A 21822-nucleotide genomic window follows, 5' to 3' on the forward strand; every position below is an offset into this window, starting at 1 on the left:
ATTAAAATTCAACTTGCAGAGGTCACAAATATGTTTTTGAAGTGAAACTTCTTTGTCGGGGTTGGAAAAAAATTTTGTGTAACATTTTTCCGTTACGCGCCATCTTGTTTTTATCCCTACCACGCGTGATTGACGTATTTATGTAAAGTTGCATATAGTTAATTATTTTTTGAAAAATAAGGTCATAAAGAAGTTTCACTTCTTACGTGTGTAAACTAGTACACGCACACATTTTTTTTGTTATTTATTATAAATCAACATTATTTCAAATCATTTTAAAATAAAAAATATGGCATTAAAAAAGTCAGTATTTTTTTTGCTTTAGATAATTTGGTTGTTCTCTAGCATTTTATAATCTATAAAGAGCAGAAAATTCTTCTTTTTCAAAGATACTGGTTTGCTTTATAAACTTTCGTAAGGTATTCAATGCGGTTCTTGCCTCTTTGATGGACACCCATGGAGCGCATGTACTATTCACGTCTTCTATGTCATCTTAATCATTAGTATCGGTTTTCTGAGCTACTGAATCGATAATTTCGTCATCAGATATTTAACGCAAACACGTGTTTCGTGAGTCATAAATTAATTATCGTATACTCCTAAAATGTTTTCTAAGAAACAATAGTGTACTTGCACTGTCGGCAAATTCTTAAAGTCGGTAAGTAACTTATTTTTGTGAGAACAATAGAGGTAATAAATTCCAAATCATCAAGTTATAAAGGTTGTAAAAAAAAAAACGTTGCTATGTTCGAGATACAGAGGTCAAATTTGATTTTTCGAGTTATAGAGTGAAAATATGTACCAAAATGGCTTGGAGGGACTCGGTGATTATTTCGACTAACAGAGGCTCAAAATTTCAAGTAATAGAGGTTTTCGGGTTTGAAGGGAAGGGAACAAGACATTTTTTCGAGATTTGGAGGTTTTTGACTTATCGAGGTTCGACTTAACGAGGTGCTACTGTACTACTTATTTCACTCTTCTTTTTTTATGAAAACAAAAAAAAAGAAGTTGCTGCTGTTTTTGTGATACACACAAGATTACGTATCACAAAAACAGCTGATACACACCGCACACGTAATCAGCTGTTTTTGTGAAAAGGATTAACGAACATCCATCCTTCAATTTTTCATCTTTACAATTTTTCTCTATTATATACTAGATGCTGCCCTCGGCTTTACTTTAGTAAATAATAGCACACTACAATATCTACATATAAAACTGTATATATATAAAACTCAAAGGTGACTGATATAGTGATCTATCAACGCACAGCCCAAACCACAGGACGTATCGGGCTAAAATTTGGCATGCAGGTAGATGTCATAACGTAGGCGTCCCTTAAGAAAGGATTTTAGAAAATTCATCCCCTATAGGGGTAAAATAGGGGATAGAAGTTTGTATGAAACTTTTTATTCCTTGGATGTACATATTTGCATGAAATTGGGCATGTAGATAGATCATATTGGATTAACACATAGGATAGGTTTTATCCCGGAAATCCCACGGGAACGGGAACTATGCGAGTTTTCTTTGAAAACGTGGGCGAAGCCGCGGGCGGAAAGCTAGTTTAATGTGATAAAGCTGTATAGATGTTAATAGTACAATCATAGACCAATAGATGGCGCGCTATGTTCTATTACAGCGTGTATATTATATTTACTAGCTGTTCTCCGCGGTTTCACCCGCGTGGCTTCGCTCCTGTTGGTTTGAGAGTTTGTTTGTTTGTTTGTTTGAACGCGCTAATCTCGAGAACTACTGGTCCGATTTGAAAAATTCTTTCGGTGTTAGATAGCTCATTTATCGAGGAAGGCTATAGGCTATATATCATCACGCTACGACCAACAGGAGAGGAGCCACGGGGGTGAAACCGCGCGGAGCGGCTAGTAATAAAATATAACTGTAACAAAAATATACGTCTCGGTTTTAGCGGGTTAAACCATACTTTGATAAATATTTAGTTTTTAAATTCGATAACATCTGAGTCATAGTATCTACGTCGTTGAAAATCCCCATAGATAATTCATATTTTATCAATTTATTCAGATTATATAGTTCACAGGTTATGTTTTTAACCGACTTCAAAAAAAAGGAGGAGGTTATCAATTCGGCCGGTATGTTTTTTTTTATGTATGTACACCAATTACTCCGAGGTTTCTGAACCGATTTACGTGATTCTTTTTTTGTTCGATGCGGGATGGTGTCGAATTGGTCCCATAAAAATTTTATTCGGATAGGCCCAGTAGTTTTTATTTTATGAGCATTTTTGTCTGTATTTGTAAATGTTGCCAGTGCAAGTTTGAAGTCGGTTGTTTTTAACGCAGTTATCATTGTAAATAATGGTTGTAAATTGTAATACAAGACCATTACAAGACGCTTACCGGCTGACCTGCTTCAGCCGCTTTTAACTGGAATTTACCTTACTAAGGGTCGATTTTTCAAACTTATCCGTCCAATATAGTATTACACGATAATATTAAAATGTCACGTAAACTGTCAAATACGGGCAATTAGAATACGTTTTTAAAATGGTAGTTTTATACATTATTCGACGAATAAGTTTTATCCAAGCATTGAAAAATCGGCCCTTAGTATAATAAGGAACTATAAACACTACAATTCGGAATACCTACTAGTACTATAGGTAGAAATATGGTCCTGTAGCTTAAAAAAAATCTACAATTGTGAAGGTTGAACGCATGTTTATTAGTTTGTTAATTGTTACTCTTTCACGCAAAAACGACTGAACGGATCTGGATGAAATTTTGCACGATTATATTTTGAATTTTGAATTATACTTCTAATTATAAAGCTTTTTATTATACAAATTAATAATTATCAAACATAATTAATACACACAGACACACGAAGGAAAACACATTTAAGTATTTATATTTAGATTTTCTACTATTTATGATAATAGCGTAGTTTTAATACAATGACGTCGATATCTGATGAAAATATTACATATAATAAATATATAATACAGTAGAACCTCTATAAGTCGAATACCAAGGGAGACGCCAAAAATTCGAGTTATAGAGTTTTCAACTTATGGAGGATTTTGAACACCTGACACCAATCAAGCAAACACGTGTTTACCTGAGTCATAGATTTATTATCAAATACTCCTAAAATGTTTTCTAAGAAACAATAGTGTACTTACATTGTCGGCACGTTCTTAAAGTCGGTAATTTATTTTTGTTCAAACAATAAAGGTGATAAATTCCTAATGATCAAGTTGTAAAGGTTGTAAAATAAAAAAAAAACGTTGCTATGTTCGACATACAGAGGTCAAATTTAATTTTTCGAGTTATAGAGTGAAAATATGTACCAAAATGGCTTAGAGGGACTCGGTGATTATTTCGACTAACAGAGGGTAGAGATTTCAAGTAATAGAGGTTTTGGTGTTTGAAGGGAAGGGAACAAAACATTTTTTCGAGATTTGGAGGTTTTTGACTTATCGAGGTTCGACTTAACGGGGTTCTACTGTATTACATATAATAAATCAATTATTTACACGTATTCAATTTATTTAATTAAATTTTAATATTATTTAAAAACATACACATATTCAATATTCATGTCTAATTTATGTTTTTTTTCTCACAGGCGTAAATAAATAATCTTCATATTTATTTAAACGAGGTACTTCTTAATATATATCTTATTTAAATAGCTTTTCGAACTTCGTTGAAAATTCGTAAATCATAGTGCGTTTAATAAATGTTTGTTTGTCAGGCTTTAACTCAAAAATTTCCCTACTTTTTTTAATCCTCATTATTTTCATTTGTTTGTATGAGCGCGCTAATCTCAGGAACTACTAATCCAATTTGAAAAAATTCTTTCGGTGTTAGATAGCACATTTATCTAGTAAGGCTACAATATATCATAACGCTAGACCAACAGCAGTGGAGCAATGCGAGTAAAACCGCGGGGCACAGCTAGTATTATAATATAACGTAACTATTTAGTATTTACCAGACATCTATTTACGCATTATATTTTTATTCACATAAAAATTGTTATTTTTTTGTATTAGAAACGCTTAGGGGCGTTTTATGACGTATTGGAATGACCAGGAAATTTTGATATGGATAATTTGATAGCATTGTGCTGTTTGTAGGTACATCCTCTGGATATGGATGGATGGTTGTATGCGAGAGTGAATTATTTTAATTTATGTTGCTAATCGTTTAAAACTAACATAATATAATTACTATGAAATCAGTTAAGACTTAAGATACTTTTCATAAGAAAACAGTAAGAAGTATTTAAAATCAATTTACAATAGCTAATAATTACATTAACGAATTCATATTCAGATTTAATATGATGTTTTATTCAATAATGAAAAAAAAACATATTGAAAACGCTTTTAATTAATATTTTAGTAACATAATGCTAAGCACTTACTTAAATCTGACAGTATTGAACAGTTCAGCGAACATAATATTACATAGGTAATGACGGGTTGATATGCGTCAAACTATCAAGAACTACCTTCACTCTTTCTCCATTTAAAACGTTGGTAGTTTATTGAGTCGCATTCCAAATTAAAACATACAAATAATGAACAAGAAACAAAGAAAACTAACAATTTAAAAGTACTCACCCAAAAGTTCTGTCTTTTCAAGCAATTAGGTACCATCCTTCAATGAAACATTATATTTTGCCTTTCCTTACCTTCACAAACAAATTTACAGTCTTCTAAAGATATAACTCACACTATTACGCACAAATCAATGTAATATTAGATAATACCGTTTATATCCGTACACAATATTTTCCTGATTTCTTATTTACGTAACCCATACTGTGCGTAGTTTGACACGCAAAATAAGCAATAATTACTGTTAAATCGTAATTATTTGCCTATTTGATATGACCACGTTTCTATTCTCATGATATTATTGTATAAATATATGATAAGGTTAAATAATTTTACGCTGTAACCCGCCAATTTTAAGTTTCACAGATTACCATTATTTCATAAATTATAGAAGTGGTCATAGACAATGTCAACTTTTTATTGTTTATGACAAAGATTTCGGTTTTGTATCACAACTTAGGTTTTTTATTATTTAAAATTTATTTAATATGCCTACTGATAAAAATCTGTAACTTACATTTATTCAAAGTAGGTATGTATTATGATGGTACATGTAAACAAAAACGATTTGGTAATCCAATAAAGATTAGATTAGATTACGTAAAATATACGTAAGAGAAATAGAATGTAGTATGTAGTTCCCAGTAAATAAAAAATACATATAAATTAAAGACTTGACAACCTTAATTAATTGGAATGCCACTAAACCACCGACAGTTTCATCGTTAGGTATTTTTAATTTTGTCTTATTTCTCGATTGACATTTTTATTATGAATTTTACTTACTCTATACCCTGATAAAGGTCAATGCTCAAAAATCACATTACCAGGTGTTTATGCCATCAAAATTAGCGTTCCGCAGATCTTCATTGTTGCGTAAACCCATTCAATTATCAATGACATAGTCCGTCACATGTTATCTCTGCTCATTTACATCAATAAAACCAGTCGGTCAGTGCATTTGTAGCCGTCGGACGTATCAAACGTTACCATAGCTTCGTAACAGTGGAGTGATTAAAAAAAAAGTTTGTGCAATCTGTGCTTCAATAATGGAAGGTGACATGCCATTGGTTACCAGTTATGGCGGGAGCGAAGAATTTGCCGCGAACGGAACGAAAGTGTCAAAAAATTCAAGGTGCGTTTTTTTTTTAATTTAGAGATTGCTATGAGTTCTCTCGGAGTGAAGGCCAGTTCGTCGGATTGTTGTTTTCGCTAAACCGGTTGTGTATAAAAAAAAGTTTATTATGTTTATAATTGATGGACATATGGTTTTAACATGTATATTTAAATAGTAGGTGGTTAGATAGCTGACAAATTTTTTTTAAATATGTTTTGTTATTTCAACTGTTTCGCCTTTATGTATTTGACACAAATACAGCAAAACTGTCGATTCATTAGTTTTAAAGGTCATGTTTTTGTTTTGAATCTCTGAATACCAAATGAGGTCGATAAGTAAATTGTAAATAACTCGTGAATAAGGTTTTTATGTGACTGGGGAAATCCGACACTGTTTTTTGTGGTTTTTTATTATCTGTGCACAAACATTAACCATAGAGTTCCGTGAACAATGAACTAACTTTTTTATATGAATGGCTAATTGAATAAAAATTACATACACTTTTTAGTGACTTATTTTTAGGTGTCCTTTGTAATAAATTAACAACCTTAGGTACTTAAAAAAACTGACTGATCTGTTGCTTAAACACCTCTCAGTTAAATAACTCTCAACTCCTTAAACAATGATTAAAATAATCAATTATTTAAGGGCAGTTTCATCATGTGTTTTTATAATACATATATCATTCTTTTAAAGGTTTTTACACGCTTTATATTAGCTTCACCTGTATGTTTGTTTGTTTGTAACCGACTTCTTTGGGCGCGATTTTGACCCACTTTAAACGGCCAGATTTCGTTCAAACTTTGTAGATTTATTGAGGACCGATGACAATACACTAATTTGATAAAATTTTCTATTTTTTAGTTCGGTTTTCTATAAAAAGCGTGTTTTTTTAGTTTTATTAAACTATTATTATATAACAATAGAGAAATCAAATATGTAGTTACATGCTGGCTTAAGTAACAATACAGTTCCAAAGAATATTCGCTATTACCACAGAATAAACTACGTAATGCATAATTACGTACTATTTACAATTATTAACAAAGATAACTATTTTAGATTGAGCTTGTAATTATTTGTAAGTACAGTTAGCAGCATAAGTCAATTATTTTTTATTTATTGTACCGTGTACGAAAATATGATTGTATGTATAATATAAAAAATAGTACCTATAACGTAAGTAATAAAAGTGTATAAGTTAAAAATAACAGCCTTATTGCTTACTAGATATCTCTTCCAGGCATAATACATAATACATGATTTACAATGTACTAAAAATAAATTTTAAAATTTCACACGACCTTGTTATAATCCAACATTGCATATAAAAACTATGACAATAGGTGTCTATTCTTTTAGTACACTTCCTATTTCCTATTCCTAATATAATAATTAATTAATGTGAAAGTTTGGGAAAATAGTTGGACGCTTGTGTAAGTGTAATAATTATAATATGTTTTTTTGTGAATTTTGTTACGATAGACAATGATACAGATTATGGCTGACCTCTTCTAAAGAAAATAAAAATTGACGTAAGTATTGTTTAAAAAAATCTACATTTTTTAAGTGCGTAAAATTCTCAACAGTTTTTTAATTTTTTCATAATATTTATTATTTATGAATAGAAAGGATCTTTGATTCAAAAACAGATAAAGATTATATTTTTAACCGACTTCAAAAAAAGGAGGAGGTTATATAATCTGGATTAGCTTATTCTTGCGAGTAAAAGCTGTGGTAAAACCGCAGGCTAAAGCTAGTTTGCAATATAAATGTATGCAATATTCACGTTGTAATTTAGTTATCTGTTGCAATAAAAAAAATTATAGTTTATTTAAAATTTAACGAATAGGAAGAAACTAAAGCACATGTTAACAAATTGTAATTTATCGAATTAATAACTTTTTTCACTTGTGTTCGCGTGTGTCCGGTAACATTTGTGTAAATAGCGCTTTCTATCGTCTTATTTGGATATTACGTAGGTTTATTTTAACTTTAAAAACAGCTGTTCTAAAAATGTTGAAGAATATTGTCCTATTTATTTTTTTACTGAAAATGCAATTTACTACTTAATCCATACTAATATTATAAATGCGAAAGTAACTATGTCTGTCTATCTGTTACTCAATCACGCCTGAACTATTGAACCAATTTGCATGAAATTTGGTATAGATATATTTTGATACCCGAGAAAGGACATAGGATAGGTTTTATCCCGGAAATCCTACGGGAACGGGTTTTTCTCTGAAAACGCGGGCGAAGCCGCGGGCGGAAAGCTAGTAAACTATAAAACCTAATGCAATTAATTATTAGGTACTTAAGTATCACGGTTCATGAGATCTGGTGATAGACGGACAGATAGTCAATATTCATATTTCATACTAAATGTATGGGAGCGTTTCATTGTGGTTTCATGTAACATTTTTCGGTATTTCTCGTTTTATTTTTAAAAAGTATTTATGTCATTTTACTCTTTAAGTATAGTACTTTCAATATCAGTTTAAAGTTTTTTGATATCTGTAATAGTTACGGAATAATCGCCTGCGCACACTTAACGATTACACCCGGTAGAGTGTAAACTGGCTGAAAATCAGCGCTGTCCTGTTGCGTTGTTCGCAGCGTTTGCTCAGCAACCAAACATCAAAGATGTTGTAAATATTATGTTTCTTGGCTTCAGTTTTTGGATGTTAATTGCAATAAAGTTCTTACTTTTGGCACATTTTTTAATCACCTGTTTTTACTTGATTTTATGATTGCATAAGTACCAACCAACTCGATGTTCAGTGAAAAATTAATTTTAAACTTATATTGTACCTACGTTTGACTAATCCTAGGTTTTTCCTGTTACTAATTTCGATCACTCGTTTGGTGAAACCAGATACACAGCATTTTTTACAATTGCCGAAAATAACAGGTTATCAAGATTGTAAAAAATATCTGAAAGTGGTGTCGTAGCGTAAGTACCACCAATAGATTTAATTACCTACTATTTAATATTTTTTTGCGAACTTTTCGCCCGCGGATTTCCCTGCTTTCCGAATCGGTGGTAAACTATGTTATGACATTTCAAAAGTGCTTCTAGAAGAAGTCTAATTGAATAAATAAACGTGTGTTTGTGACTCTTTTACGCGAAAACCACTGAACGGATTTTGATGATACTTGGCAGTGATGTTGCTTATATATGAGAATAACATATTAGCTATAGAGATAGCGTTTGCCCTTGGGTTCGTCCGCGAGTGTAATTTCTCGGCACAACTATTTTAGTATATTAGTAGTGATGAACAATTATTCAATCACTGTTCTATTTATTTATTTATTTATTTCTATGTACTTTACTACTTAATAATTTTAGGCAAAGTTATAAGGAAAACCGCAATGTATATTGTAGGTACCTAATACCTATATCATAATAATTAATTTATCCAATAATAAAACCGTTCGATAACATGCTTTGAACACTTAGATCATTAAGTATGTAATTTGAACATTTTACGTAGTTCATTATTATTTATTTATAAATATTGTGGAAAATCCACGTTTGTATTAACAACTAGCAGTCCACCCCGGCTTCGCCCGTGGTACATATTTACGTTTTCTCTACATAAGAACCATCCTCGTACTTCAAGGAATATAATAAAAAAATTATCGAAATCGGTTCAGCCATTCTCAAGTTATGCGCTTACCAACATTTTGGGATTCATTTTTATATTATAGACTCTAACTATTATCGATATTATATACGCATATCTATACACCTATACATTTTATTGCTTACCTATATTCATTGTCAACCAATTTCAATACTAATATCACTGAACAATAACTGTTAAGTAGCCCGTTTATCGAGGTATGCTATAATCTATACTATAATAATTAATATTATAAAGCCGATGAGTTTATTTGTTTGTTTGTTTGAACGCGCTAATCTAAAGAACTACTGGTCCGGTTTGAAAAAAATATTTCAGTATTAGTCATTAGTTAATCTCATAGACCACGGGTCCGATATGAAAAGTTATTTTACTGTTAGATAGCCCATTTATCGAGGAAGGCTATAGGCTATATTATATCATCACGCTAAGACCAACAAGAGCTGAGCAATACGGGTAAATTCGTGGGCCACAGCTAGTATCTTAAATAGTAATTACTATCGGTTAAATGGTTCTAATTACACATTTATAAATTCGGAAAATCCTCAGCGCTTCCTGTTATTGAAGTATACAGTTTAGTTTTATTAATGACCTACAAACCTAAATGTATATTTTGGTTTATATTTTTAGAATAATCTAATATCTAATATATATTATAAAGGCGAAAGTTTGTAAGGATGTATGGATGTATGGATGTATGGATGTTTGTTACTCTTTCACGTAAAAACTACTGAACCGATTACAATGAAATTTAGCACACATATAGAGGGTAACTTGGATTAACACATAGGAAAGGTTTTATCCCGGAAATCCAACGGGAACGGGAACTATGCGGGTTTTCTTTTGAAAACGCGGGCGAAGCCGCGGGCGGAAATCTAGTATATTAATATATCGCTAAATAAAAACTAATCGTCAAATGTGTTGCTATAAAATTCACTCAAATGCAACTGGGCTCATTTTTTTAACGTTTTAAATTTTAATAAAAACATGTGACGGTAGTATTTTGCTTGACGACAAAACGTAATGTTGACCTCTTCAACATGCAATATCATTCAATTAATAATATCTAAACAAATAATCTTTTAGCAGAAGGATGCATCAAATCGTGTTCTTACATATTCATTCAATTAATAAAAGATGAAGGCTGCATTTATAATTGTAATAAATTAAATCCATTAGGTACATTAATGGCGATATATTAATATGATTTTTATCACGTAATTATATAACTGATTTGTTTTGTTAATAACAATATTAATGTAGAAACTTGCAATTTATAATCTTTGGTTTAGTGGTGATCGAGATTCTTGAAAGTCGTAGGATTTATTTCTTAATTTTACAAAATTTATGAATTATAAATTATATAATATTTTATACAATTTATATAAATTATTAATCACATTTATGTGATTAATAATTTATTTTCAAATATGTAATCCGACTTCCTACTATGTATTCGTATAAATGCGAACAAACATTCGCATTTATGTTATTTCATTCAATACATTCACATGTATTTTGTGAGGATGGTTGTATGCGTATGTGTAGGGGTGTATGTTTGTTACTTTCACGCAAATACTACTGAACCCATTACAATGAAATTTTGCACACATATAGAGGATAACTTGGATTAATACATAGGATTTATCCCGGAATTCCAGTGGGAACGGGAACTACGCGGGTTTTTCTTTGAAAACGCGAGCGGAAAGCTAGTGGCTTATAATTTTCTAAGCAGCTGAACCAGAATTTTAGACTTTACATACCGAAATATAAAAAAATCCTTGAAAGTTAAAAGTATTATAGGATGTAAGTAAATAATTGATCATACCCCCTGTATATATACAAGTCGCTAACACGTGTGTGTGTGTGTGTGAAGTCCCATGTCCCCTAGTGAGGTAAGGGGTAGATGCATTATACATCAGCTGTTTCACTGATCGATTTTCTTTAGGGACAAGTAGGTGATCAGCCTTCTGTGTCCTGCCATACCGAGACATTTTTTTTCTTCGTCTCCACCGGGAATCGAACCCAGAACCCCTCGGTGCTACGCTCACGCGTCAACCACCACAGAACTATTCTCGATGAATTATTATATTATTTATATTTATTATTTTTATATTATTCAGGAGTGTCAACCACTGTAGGTACCAAGGAGGCGGTCAACGCTAACACGTAATTTGTAAATGAGCCAAAAACTTATATATAACCATAAATGGGATATCATAAAATTTTAATATTATGCAATATAAATGACGCAATATCATTTTAGTTCGACGTTACATAGCTTAAAAGATGAATAGAGTTGCTTTTTCATTCTAGAAAAAACATACATTAATACTTATGTACCTACATTTTACATATTTAGGACTAGCTTTTCGCCTGATGCTGTTTATGACTTACTTAAGTAAATAAAGAAATACGAATTAACAAATTATATACTAAAACTCTATCTATGTAAATAAAACCACATCCGCCCCGGAATGGCGAGAAAGGATGCGGGTTCGAGTCCCGCCTCGTGATCGAATTTTTTCTATTCTTTACAAATTTATATTTATAAAGCATTTGAATGCCATAAAACCAAAAATATCACTTAAAATAAAAAAACCACATCAAAATCCATTGCGTAGTTTAAAGTTTTAAAGATCTAAGCATAGGGACAGAAAGCGGGACTTTTTTATAAATTACTAGCTTTCCGCTCGCGGCTTCGCCCGCGTTTTCAAAGAAAAACCCGCATAGTTCCCGTTCCCGTGGGATTTCCGGGATAAAACCTACCCTATGTGTTAATCCAAGTTACCCTCTATATGTGTGCTAAATTACATTGTAATCGGTTCAGTAGTATTTGCGTGAAAGAGTAACAAACACACACACACATCCTCACAAACTTTCGCATTTATAATATTAGTAGGCTGTAGTGATGAAAAACTGTGTGTGTGTTTGAATTTAGGATTGTACAAATTGTGTAAGCCTAACTGTAAAACAAGAAAAATTTTATCAAAAGTAAACACGGTAATTCTGTTTACTATTTAAAGATAAAAAATGCAAAACAATGAAATAATCACGTACATAAAATAAATAGGAACATTAAATATTACTTTGCATATAACGATAGCGTAATTGTTTTCTCTAATCAAGTGTACATTGTTAAGAATACATTTCAAATATTTACTAGTAATTACCCGTGACTCCACTTTGATTTTTTTTTTGTAATAAGGTGAACACTACGATTGACAATAATTAGTGAAGTTATATGTATTTGTTTCGTACTTGTGCATTTTGTTTTCGTATTACATTAGGTTTAAGTTAGCCTACCTACCTACATAACGTTTCTACTTTTATATCTTTATATATCTTGAGCTGCATAGTGAAAATCCTCCATTAACCTTTTACTTTACTACGCACACTTAAAATAGATAGATATGTAGAAGATAATACGACTAATTAGATATTGCATTGTTTAAAAATCCACAAGTTCTAATAATATATATAAGTTCTAATTTGAAATTCTCTCTTTGGCAAAATTCTATTCTACAAAGAAACCCTTTGCCCAATGCCATACATAATAAAAAAAAACGTTTTGACAGTTGACAGATCACAGAACCATCGACCACAGACAATATAGCGAAGCAACAGGAAGGATACACTTTTCCAGGAGCGCGCAATAAATTATACGTTATCAACGCTTCATCTAGACGCTAATGACGAAATAAATCTAACAGACCGTTTATATTGCGTTGATAACCCAGGGTCATGCATCTTCTTTGTGCTATTTAGATATTATTGCGCATTATGTCAAATATAATAATTATTGTGTCAATGTATTTGGGACATGTAATAATGATAACAGAATAAACACGAATATTTTTAACTAGCTTTCCGCCAGCGGCTTCGCGCTTTAAAATACAGATCGCCTGTTATGTGATTAAGTGTGTTTATGTTTTAAGAATCAATTATTTCATCAATTTAAAAATAATACATACAAGATGATGACGCAATATCAAAATTGTAAGGTTTCTTTTGAAATTGATGTAATTATTAGCAAATTTGCGACCTTGGAAAATCGCAATGTTCTGTGCTGTTAAATTTAATAATGGATGTGCAAGCGTTTTGCTGAGTAATAAAATATTATGTATATATTTTATGTGGCAGATGAAATTATCTTACAACGTGTATTATATAGGCACAGATAATATAATACTAATATAGGTAATATATTTACTTACATACAGTCCTATTTATTTCACTGATCGATATTAATTTAAGTACAAACGGTCTTACTAATAAAATGTTACCCATTCGCTATCGGCTATGCAATGGATTAGTTGCAATAACGGATAACCTGTCTTCTTTTTATGATTGACGTTTCATGTGAGCAAGATCAGGATACAGCTATGGTAGAAAATGGTTGAAATTTATCCATTGCATAACCCTTATTAAAACGCTGGGAGCTATACTTCCCACGTCTCAGATTGAAGTAAATCGTGTTTTATTTTTATATGCTTAAGGCTGCAGTCTAGCAAAATTGCGTTTTCAACAAGTTATTTGACAATTTTTTCCCGGCTAATGAAATGATAAACTGAATTTTTTTTTCTTGTTTATCAATAAGTGTTATATACGCAATGCGTGTGAATTTTTTCACATTTATAAAGTTACTTTATGTTACCTTAATCAGGCCTTCAAGATAAGTCTCTTTCCCCCAAAATCATTTCGAGCTAAGTTTGTGCACTCACTACGTTGCAACCGATTACAATTTACATAATCTGATCAGCGCATTATTATCCTTATATAGTCGTTATTAAAAACTGCTGAATACAATTGCCGAAAAACTTATGATTTTCTTAATTAGAGCGTTATAAATTCATTAAATTTCCCATTTTTTGCCTTACAAAATCGATTGATAAATACTGCTAAAAGTTATTTTTTCCATTAATTTATTCGAGTTGGTTGAAGACCAATGAGTATTAATCCTTTAAATTTTTTTTTTTTTAATTTTGATAATTCTTTAAATATTAAAAAAATATTTAAAATAATAAGGAAAAATCCTAGCGAATTTCTTTAGTCGCGCTCCTTGGGCCGGAGCGTTCTGACGTGTGCTCTACGCTCGATTTTCCTTCATACCGAAGTGAAAGTTGCTCTACTTCATTAAATTTAATATTTTTGTTAATTGATTATTTTTATCTTAGTTTTGTGCAAATATTCGTATTTTTAAACATTTGATTTCGATATGGAAAATAAACGAAAAAAATACGCGTGTAACTACTAGAAAAAAAATTATCTTCGAACATAAAGTTAATGAAACCAAATAGATTGCAAAGGTGATTGGCAACAATTTCTTTATTTTACGGGGTGTCAGTAAAGGGATGTATATATATATTTCTTTAAAACTAAAGTAAGCTCATAAATTTTCTTATAATATAATTTTTTTGAAGTTCCAAAAATGTTTATTTTTCGTTTGAGAAATACGAAATATAATATAAACTTGTATTGAGAACTTGAACTTCCCAAGTTCATCCGGGGAAATCCCCATACGGGGAAAATGATTTGTTTACTCCAAAATTGATCCGAGGTGTTTTAATTTTTTCTTCTAGTCATTTTCAACGTAGCGGCATGTTGTTTGATTATTAATTTTGTAACTTAAGGCAATTACAAGGTTCAACGACCTTAATGATTCTGTCACTACATTTGAATTTGTTTTTTTAACCGCCCTCTATAAATATACATCGTTGTTGAACTAAAAGTGACCAAAGATTATGGAATTGTATACTGTATCGTATTGTATCGTAATGTGTTAGTTGGTTTCTACCTAATTTATGTTTTCTCTGAGAGGCAGTAACATATTACATTTATGAATAGTAAATATTGTGTACTATGTATGTTGTAAATGTAATGTAGGAAGACTCATCTTTCAACATTAACCGTTATAAGCAAAGTCTCTACTACATGACCCATTCTGGAGACCTTAAGATGACTAAGCAAGTAATTATAAGTTCTAGAGTGGGAAACAGTTAAGAAAACACCGATTTAGAAATTAATTTTATTCAACACGGACTCTACTATATTCTGGAGACCTGATGATGGCTAGGGTGGAGAACATCTCACCTACAGAGATATAAAAGATGGAGTACATTATTTGACGTAATTCTATAGAACGGCCTCTACCACAGACATAGATAGACTACGCAAGTACCGCGATCTGTATGAAAACCAAGCGTGTCATATTTTTTGTACTGACCTTGACGCGTTATGACGTCACGAGCGCTTTTTAGTGATGGTAATTTCATTTTACGCTAAATCGATTAGGACGCCACTCGCGCGGCGATTCTAGTATCGTCCTATCCCATCGAAGTAAATCGAAAGAAATCAGATCAAACTAGATCTATGTCTAAGAGGTAATTAAATAAATGAATCGTAATCGATTACTAAATCGATTCAAGACAGAAAAATGATAATTACCATAGACAGAGGAATGATAAAATAAATTTATAAACCTTTTAATATTCTAACAAGTAAACTAATGTGTTTTAGCTTTTTCTTACATATGCCCATTGAGTTACCGTGTACTACGTACTAGAGAGGCCATCGAAAGAAAGTAATGAAACTGTCAATCAATCAATCTTTATGTCCCGTTGCATCAATCCATTTTTCTTTTATGTTCGGGTTACTTGGAAAACTGAAAAAACAAACATAGTCTAAGCAATAAGGAGTTTTGACAAAAAAAATCTATGCCTTTTTTTCTGAAAAATTGCTCCTTCAAATTATCATTTTTCTGTTCGATTATAAAATCGATTAGAATCGAGAACTGTTGCATCAAATGAACATCACTAACCACAAAATTGGACAGAAAAATGAGAACAGAAAAATGAGAAGACGCTATTCATTGCTTGTTATCATACGACTCGATCTTTACCGTGCCAAGTAAAAGCCGCAATGTATTCCGAATCATTTCGTATGATTTGGTATCCGTGTTTGTCACGATCGTTTTCTACAGATATTCTTTATTTGATTTTAAAATAAATAGTGCATATTCTGATTAGAAAATTACTTACCGGTGGAAGGAAACATCTCTGCTAACTCGGCCACTCACAGCTGTGGAGTTTCTACAGTTTATAACGGCGTAATTCGGCATTTTACTTTATTCAGCTTCACGTCTTTCCTTGGCGAACTGCAAGCGCGGACTGAGTGTAGGCCAGCGTCAAGTAAGTTTCATAATCTTAGTTTGGACACGGGAAGTACATACACTCGCTTAGTCTATCTTGATACATGTCTGTGGCCTCTACCATGTCATGGTGTATCGAATGGTAATGGTGACCAGGCAAATGTATTTAGCGTTCTCTGTATATCTCTTCATACCTAGTAGGAATATATGCATGCAACCTACACACACCGAAAAAAATAGGAGAACGGACAAGAAATCACGTTTTTTTCGACTTGTTATGTATTTTGTAGTTAGTTCGGGGTTAATTTTTGAAAAACTCGCATAGTTCCCGTTCCCGTGGAATTTCCGGGATAAAACCTATCCTATATTACTCGTGGATAATGTAGCTTTTGAATGGTGAACGGAATTTTTAAAATCGGTCCAGTAGTTTATGAGCCTATTCATTACAATCAAACAAACAAACAAAGTTTTCCTCTTTATAATATTAGTTAGTGTAGAAGAAATCATCGGTTCACCCAGTTAAAAGTGCGGAGGTAACGGAACCAACAAAAAATTCAGTTGAATTGAGAATTTCGTCCCATAATGGCGTCGGCTAAAAATGTTGCTATACGTTTATGTCAGTTTTGACTTTCCTACGATTTTATACAATAATATAAAATTAAATGATTTTATACAATAATAAAAAAATTTGCTGATTTTCGGCGGTATGGCGACCATTTGGAACTGTCTGAAAAGTATGGCATGGCGATTTTCGTACATGGCTACTGGACTATGATTACCTGTGTAAAAATTAGCTTGGTACAAATGGTTGAATTTTTTTTTTAAATCAACGCATTCACGTCGGTATTGTGGGCTGTAAATTACACCGGAAAAGTATGGCATGACACTACCGCCTACTTCTTTTTTATGGGCTATCGGTAAATCCAAAAATTTTTGTGTTACAAATCATTTGCCTTCCGTAATTTATCCGACGAGTTCGACTAACGCCCACGCGACTAGTCTGCCGGTACCACTGTTCTGACCATGATTTTTCTTTTTGTCATTGCGTACTAAGACCACTGTAGAACCGCCATCCGGTTACAAATGACCCAAAATTTTGTGTCAGTATCTCCCGGCTTTGGATTGTTTTGGACCCTTAAAATATACGATAGAACAGCAATTAATCTTTTTTAAAAAATATTCAAGGCACAGGGAAAATCTGGTTACTGTTTTATAGGTAGGTATGTGTTTTCTGATAATATTTTACTGTCAAAAATTATCAACACTGGATATTATTCAATGACGCCTTTCAAAAACAAAACTAATTTACAAACAGATTTTTATATCTTTACATACCTATTTTTAACTTTCATTTCATGAACTGCTCATGTAAATACCTATTACAATCTGGTTTAATTTAACAAAACATTCAATTCGGTGAATTTTAGCGTTATTTTGCAAAAAATAACCGCACGTACAGTCCCCCGTCCGAGTAGAACTGACACCGTCAAATTTCGTCGAAAATATGCAATAGAGGTGAGGTTTTATGTGGGTTTTATTATAAATTCGAGTTTTTTCTTGATAATTTAACGATAATAATGAAAATTGAAAAAACAATCAATACAAATTGTTACAAATATTATAACATATTTTTTGGTATAAATTTCATGTATAAATATGTAGCCGTTTTCCTAACAAAATGCGTTTTATGTTCAAAAAGGGGTTGATTTGTATGTATTTTTTTTATGTTTAGGCCGTTCTAAACTGAAAAGTAAACAATACACTTTGTTAATTATATCCTTGAGTATCACATATATTTTTTTTAAGACAATCGTACCAACAATTTCCTCAACAAAATTCAATATGTATAAGGTGTTTTCCGGTTTTGACCATAGTAATCCCCTTAAATACAGGATGTTGGTTTTATATTCTGATCTTACAGACGCGCTGACAAATTTAGTCCACCATTTCTAGTTTAGTCTAACTACAAAACTACCAAAAAACTCTAAGTACCAATATTAAAACGAATGGATTATCTTCACATCATCAAAATTCAGTGGGGTTGAGAACTAAACAAACAGAAGTAACAGAGACGCGAAGAATAAAAAAAGAGGACGAAAACGATAATTCGTTGATGCTTTCCCTTTTCGACGTATTGTTAGGGTACATCACCAATCTGCAAAAAACAAAACTGATGATTCCCAATTGCTGATTAAAAATGAAAAACAAATAATCGACAACAGTGGTGAAAATTTGCTGATCACAATGAAACATCCTTCAGTGGTAGCAGATTTACTCATTTAAAATGTATCGGTGAACAGCGTAAAGGAGAGGAGGACAGGAAAACATTATGAATGTGGATGGTGGATTGTATATAGGGTGTAAATGTAATCGATAAGTATGTGCAGGCGATTATGACGTTATTATTGCAGGTATCAAAAAACTTAAAACTGATATCGAAATTACTTTACCTAATGAGCAAAATGACAATAATAACTTTTTAAAAGTATAACGAGAAATATCTAAAAAATTTACTTTATACACTCCCATATCAAAAAGGGAAAATGGGACTAGTAGAAGTTAAATGTCTAATTCCGGCAAAAGACATGAATGCGGAAGATGCGGTTAAAAAAAATTTAATATTTGAAATACAATGCAAAAAATAACACTTTTGTCATAGATAAGAATCATGACTATTTTTTCCAAATTCAGGGACAACTAAACGTTGCAGAAGCAGAAGTCTGCTTATTTGCTGTTTGGACTGGAGTGAATCATTCGTTAAAAATAGAATATATAAAATAGAATATATAAAAAAGTATGTAACGTAAAAGTATGCAAAATAAAATGATGGACCATTATTGGAATTTACATAAATTGCCTACTGTCAGAATTGATTGATTCGAGACTTCAGCATTCGATGCCCATCAAGTACCCATCCTATATCATTCAAGCGATTGAAAAAAAAGAGATAAATCCAGTGCAACCGATAAAGCATCAGAATGCTAGCAAAAGATTTATTAGGTTTATCAATATAAATCTATATATGTATTATACATAATACATAATATAATAAATCTGTAGAAGACGCGAAGACTGACATCCGCGCGGACGGAGTCGCGGGCGGAAGCTAGTCAGAAATAAATATCTTTTGTTTTCATTTGCGTATTTTTCTATTTTATAATTTTTTAACACAAACATTACATTTTTTTTATTAAATACAAAATTTGTTTATCCGTTTTATTAGTTAAACTGAACAACTTTCACTAAGAAACTTAGGTCGAAAAAAATGTATAGAGTTATGCATTTTGTATGGAAAGCTTATTTTTTTTTATATTTCGTCCAAATTTCTTTGTAAAAGTTGATCAGTTATATAAACATGAAGTTGAAGATATCAATATAAAGTATTCGCAAATTTTGTGTACTGATAAAAAAAAATCACCCGGTGTAATTTTCACGAAAATTGTTTCAAATTGTCATTTTTGGTACTTATTATGAATATTAAATTATACGAATGATTTAATTTTTAAAAATTAAGTGGAGCAACTTTCCCTTAGTACATTTGTATTATTTACATATAGGATGACAGGATGCATTTGTTTGCACTACTAGACCAAGCCCTTAAACCTAATGCAGTGTAATATTTATCTATGCAATCTTAACATTTTAGAGAACTTTTTTTCATTGAAACACTTTTCAGAAAATTATTACATGTCATGGTAAACACACGTCAAAGTCAGGTGACGTGATTTTGCAGCCGAAAACGTCCGTTATTTTTTAGTTTTTGGTGTAGTGCTCAAAAAAAATTAGATAAGTAGATTTGAGTTCTAGCTATGTAAACTAGACTATATTACGGTTGCGTGAAACGTAAATATATGCCCAGAATCTTTCTTTTATACCTTGGTAGAGTCGATTGAAATTAAGTCTTTAAGTGGGAAGATATCATCCCAGTGTTCGTCACTGCACACGACATTCGGAAATTCTATATATAAAATCTGTGTGTCTAAAAAATCTTTTTTAAATATAAATTTATAAAGAATAGAAAAAATTCGATCACGAGGCGGGACGATCGGGATGATCGAATTTTTTCTATTCTTTATAAATTTATATTTATAAAGCATTTGAATGCCATAAAACCAAAAATATAAATTCAACAAATCTTTTTTAGTTGGTATAAGCAACTTATTTATTGTTATTCGTTATTTCCTGATCAGATAATTAGAAATCTTAACTCAATACATTAGTATTTACCTATTGTTTTTATTTTGTTGTAGAAAAATGCCATGTTTATGTTGAAGTCATTCATTTTTCAATTCCCGAATTCTTCCCTCAGTAAAAGAAACTTGCATTGATGAGTACTTTCACCTCCTTTATTAAAAAACTTGATCTTTATAATTTTTTACGATAACATTAAATTCACAAGTGGAGTCAGGGCAACTAACTAGTGTTTTAAAATATCGATGTCTGGAGTGGACACTGGGAGCTATAGTTCCCACCTTTCCAAACTTTTTACAAGAGAGAACAGATGACGGGATATATACTTCCCACCGAAAAAAGGGTACTTCCCCCCTACTAACCCCTTTTTTGTGTGTATTTTTGAAATCTACGACCCAAAATTACCCAGGAACGTATCTTACTTTTTTGTTAGCTCCTCCACAGGCTCGCGTTTGAATAAGGGTTAACTTTTTATTTTATAAGGCCGAAAGTAAATACTAATCTTAATATATATAAATCTCGTGTCACAATGTTTGTCCTCAATGGACTCCTAAACCACTTAACCGATTATAATAAAATTCGCACACCATGTGCAGTTCGATCCAACTTGAGAGATAGGATAGGTTTTATCCCGGAAATCCCTCGGGAACGGGAACTATGCGGGTTTTTCTTTGAAAACGCGGGCGAAGCCGCGGGCGGAAAGCTAGTACTCTTATAGGATGCCCGTGTCCCAACAGTGGGAACGTATATGGGCTGATGATGATGATGAAATACTACTTCAGATTCCTTATTACAGAAACTATTGGGTATTAAATCCATACTAATATTATAATTGCGAAAGTAACTCTGTCTGTCTGTCTGTTACACAATCACGCCTTAACTACTGAACCAATTTGCATGAAATTTGGTAGGTATAGAGATATTTTCATACCCGAGAAAGTACATAGGCTACTTTTTACCCCGGTAAATAGGATAGGTTTTATCCCGGAAATACCACGGGAACGGGAACAATGCGGGTTTTTCTTTGACTGCGCGGGCGAAGCTGCGGGTGGAAAGCTAGTTGGTTATAAATAATGATTTGATACTGTAAACTGTAAAGTGAAAAATA

General features: G+C 31.9%; 2 protein-coding genes across 3 annotated transcripts in view; one reads left to right on the forward strand and one right to left on the reverse strand.

The window, feature by feature from the left end:
- Positions 1–5003, reverse strand: part of LOC149896501 (uncharacterized) — a 47060-nt gene extending 42057 nt beyond the window's left edge. Inside the window, exon 1 of the mRNA XM_090117450.1 lies at positions 4613–5003. The gene's annotated coding sequence lies outside the window, so the exon portion shown is untranslated. The remainder of the gene's footprint in view (positions 1–4612) is intronic.
- LOC149896502 (PTB domain-containing adapter protein ced-6-like) overlaps positions 1–21822 on the forward strand; it is a 113035-nt gene that overhangs the window by 34745 nt on the left and 56468 nt on the right. Inside the window, exon 1 of one of the 2 annotated variants that reach the window (XM_090117446.1) lies at positions 5542–5744. The exons of the other annotated variant lie outside the window; for it this stretch is intronic. Coding sequence (XP_089973572.1) covers positions 5659–5744 — 86 coding nt within the window. The 5' untranslated portion in view covers positions 5542–5658. Of the gene's footprint in view, positions 1–5541; positions 5745–21822 lie in introns of those variants that run through there. 2 annotated transcript variants of the gene reach the window in all.

Source organism: Colias eurytheme, chromosome 28 (genome assembly GCF_061535395.1).
Source record: "Colias eurytheme isolate Ceu_HAF_F1 chromosome 28, ilColEury1 Martin Lab GWU primary, whole genome shotgun sequence".
Taxonomy (NCBI): Eukaryota; Metazoa; Arthropoda; class Insecta; order Lepidoptera; family Pieridae; genus Colias; species Colias eurytheme.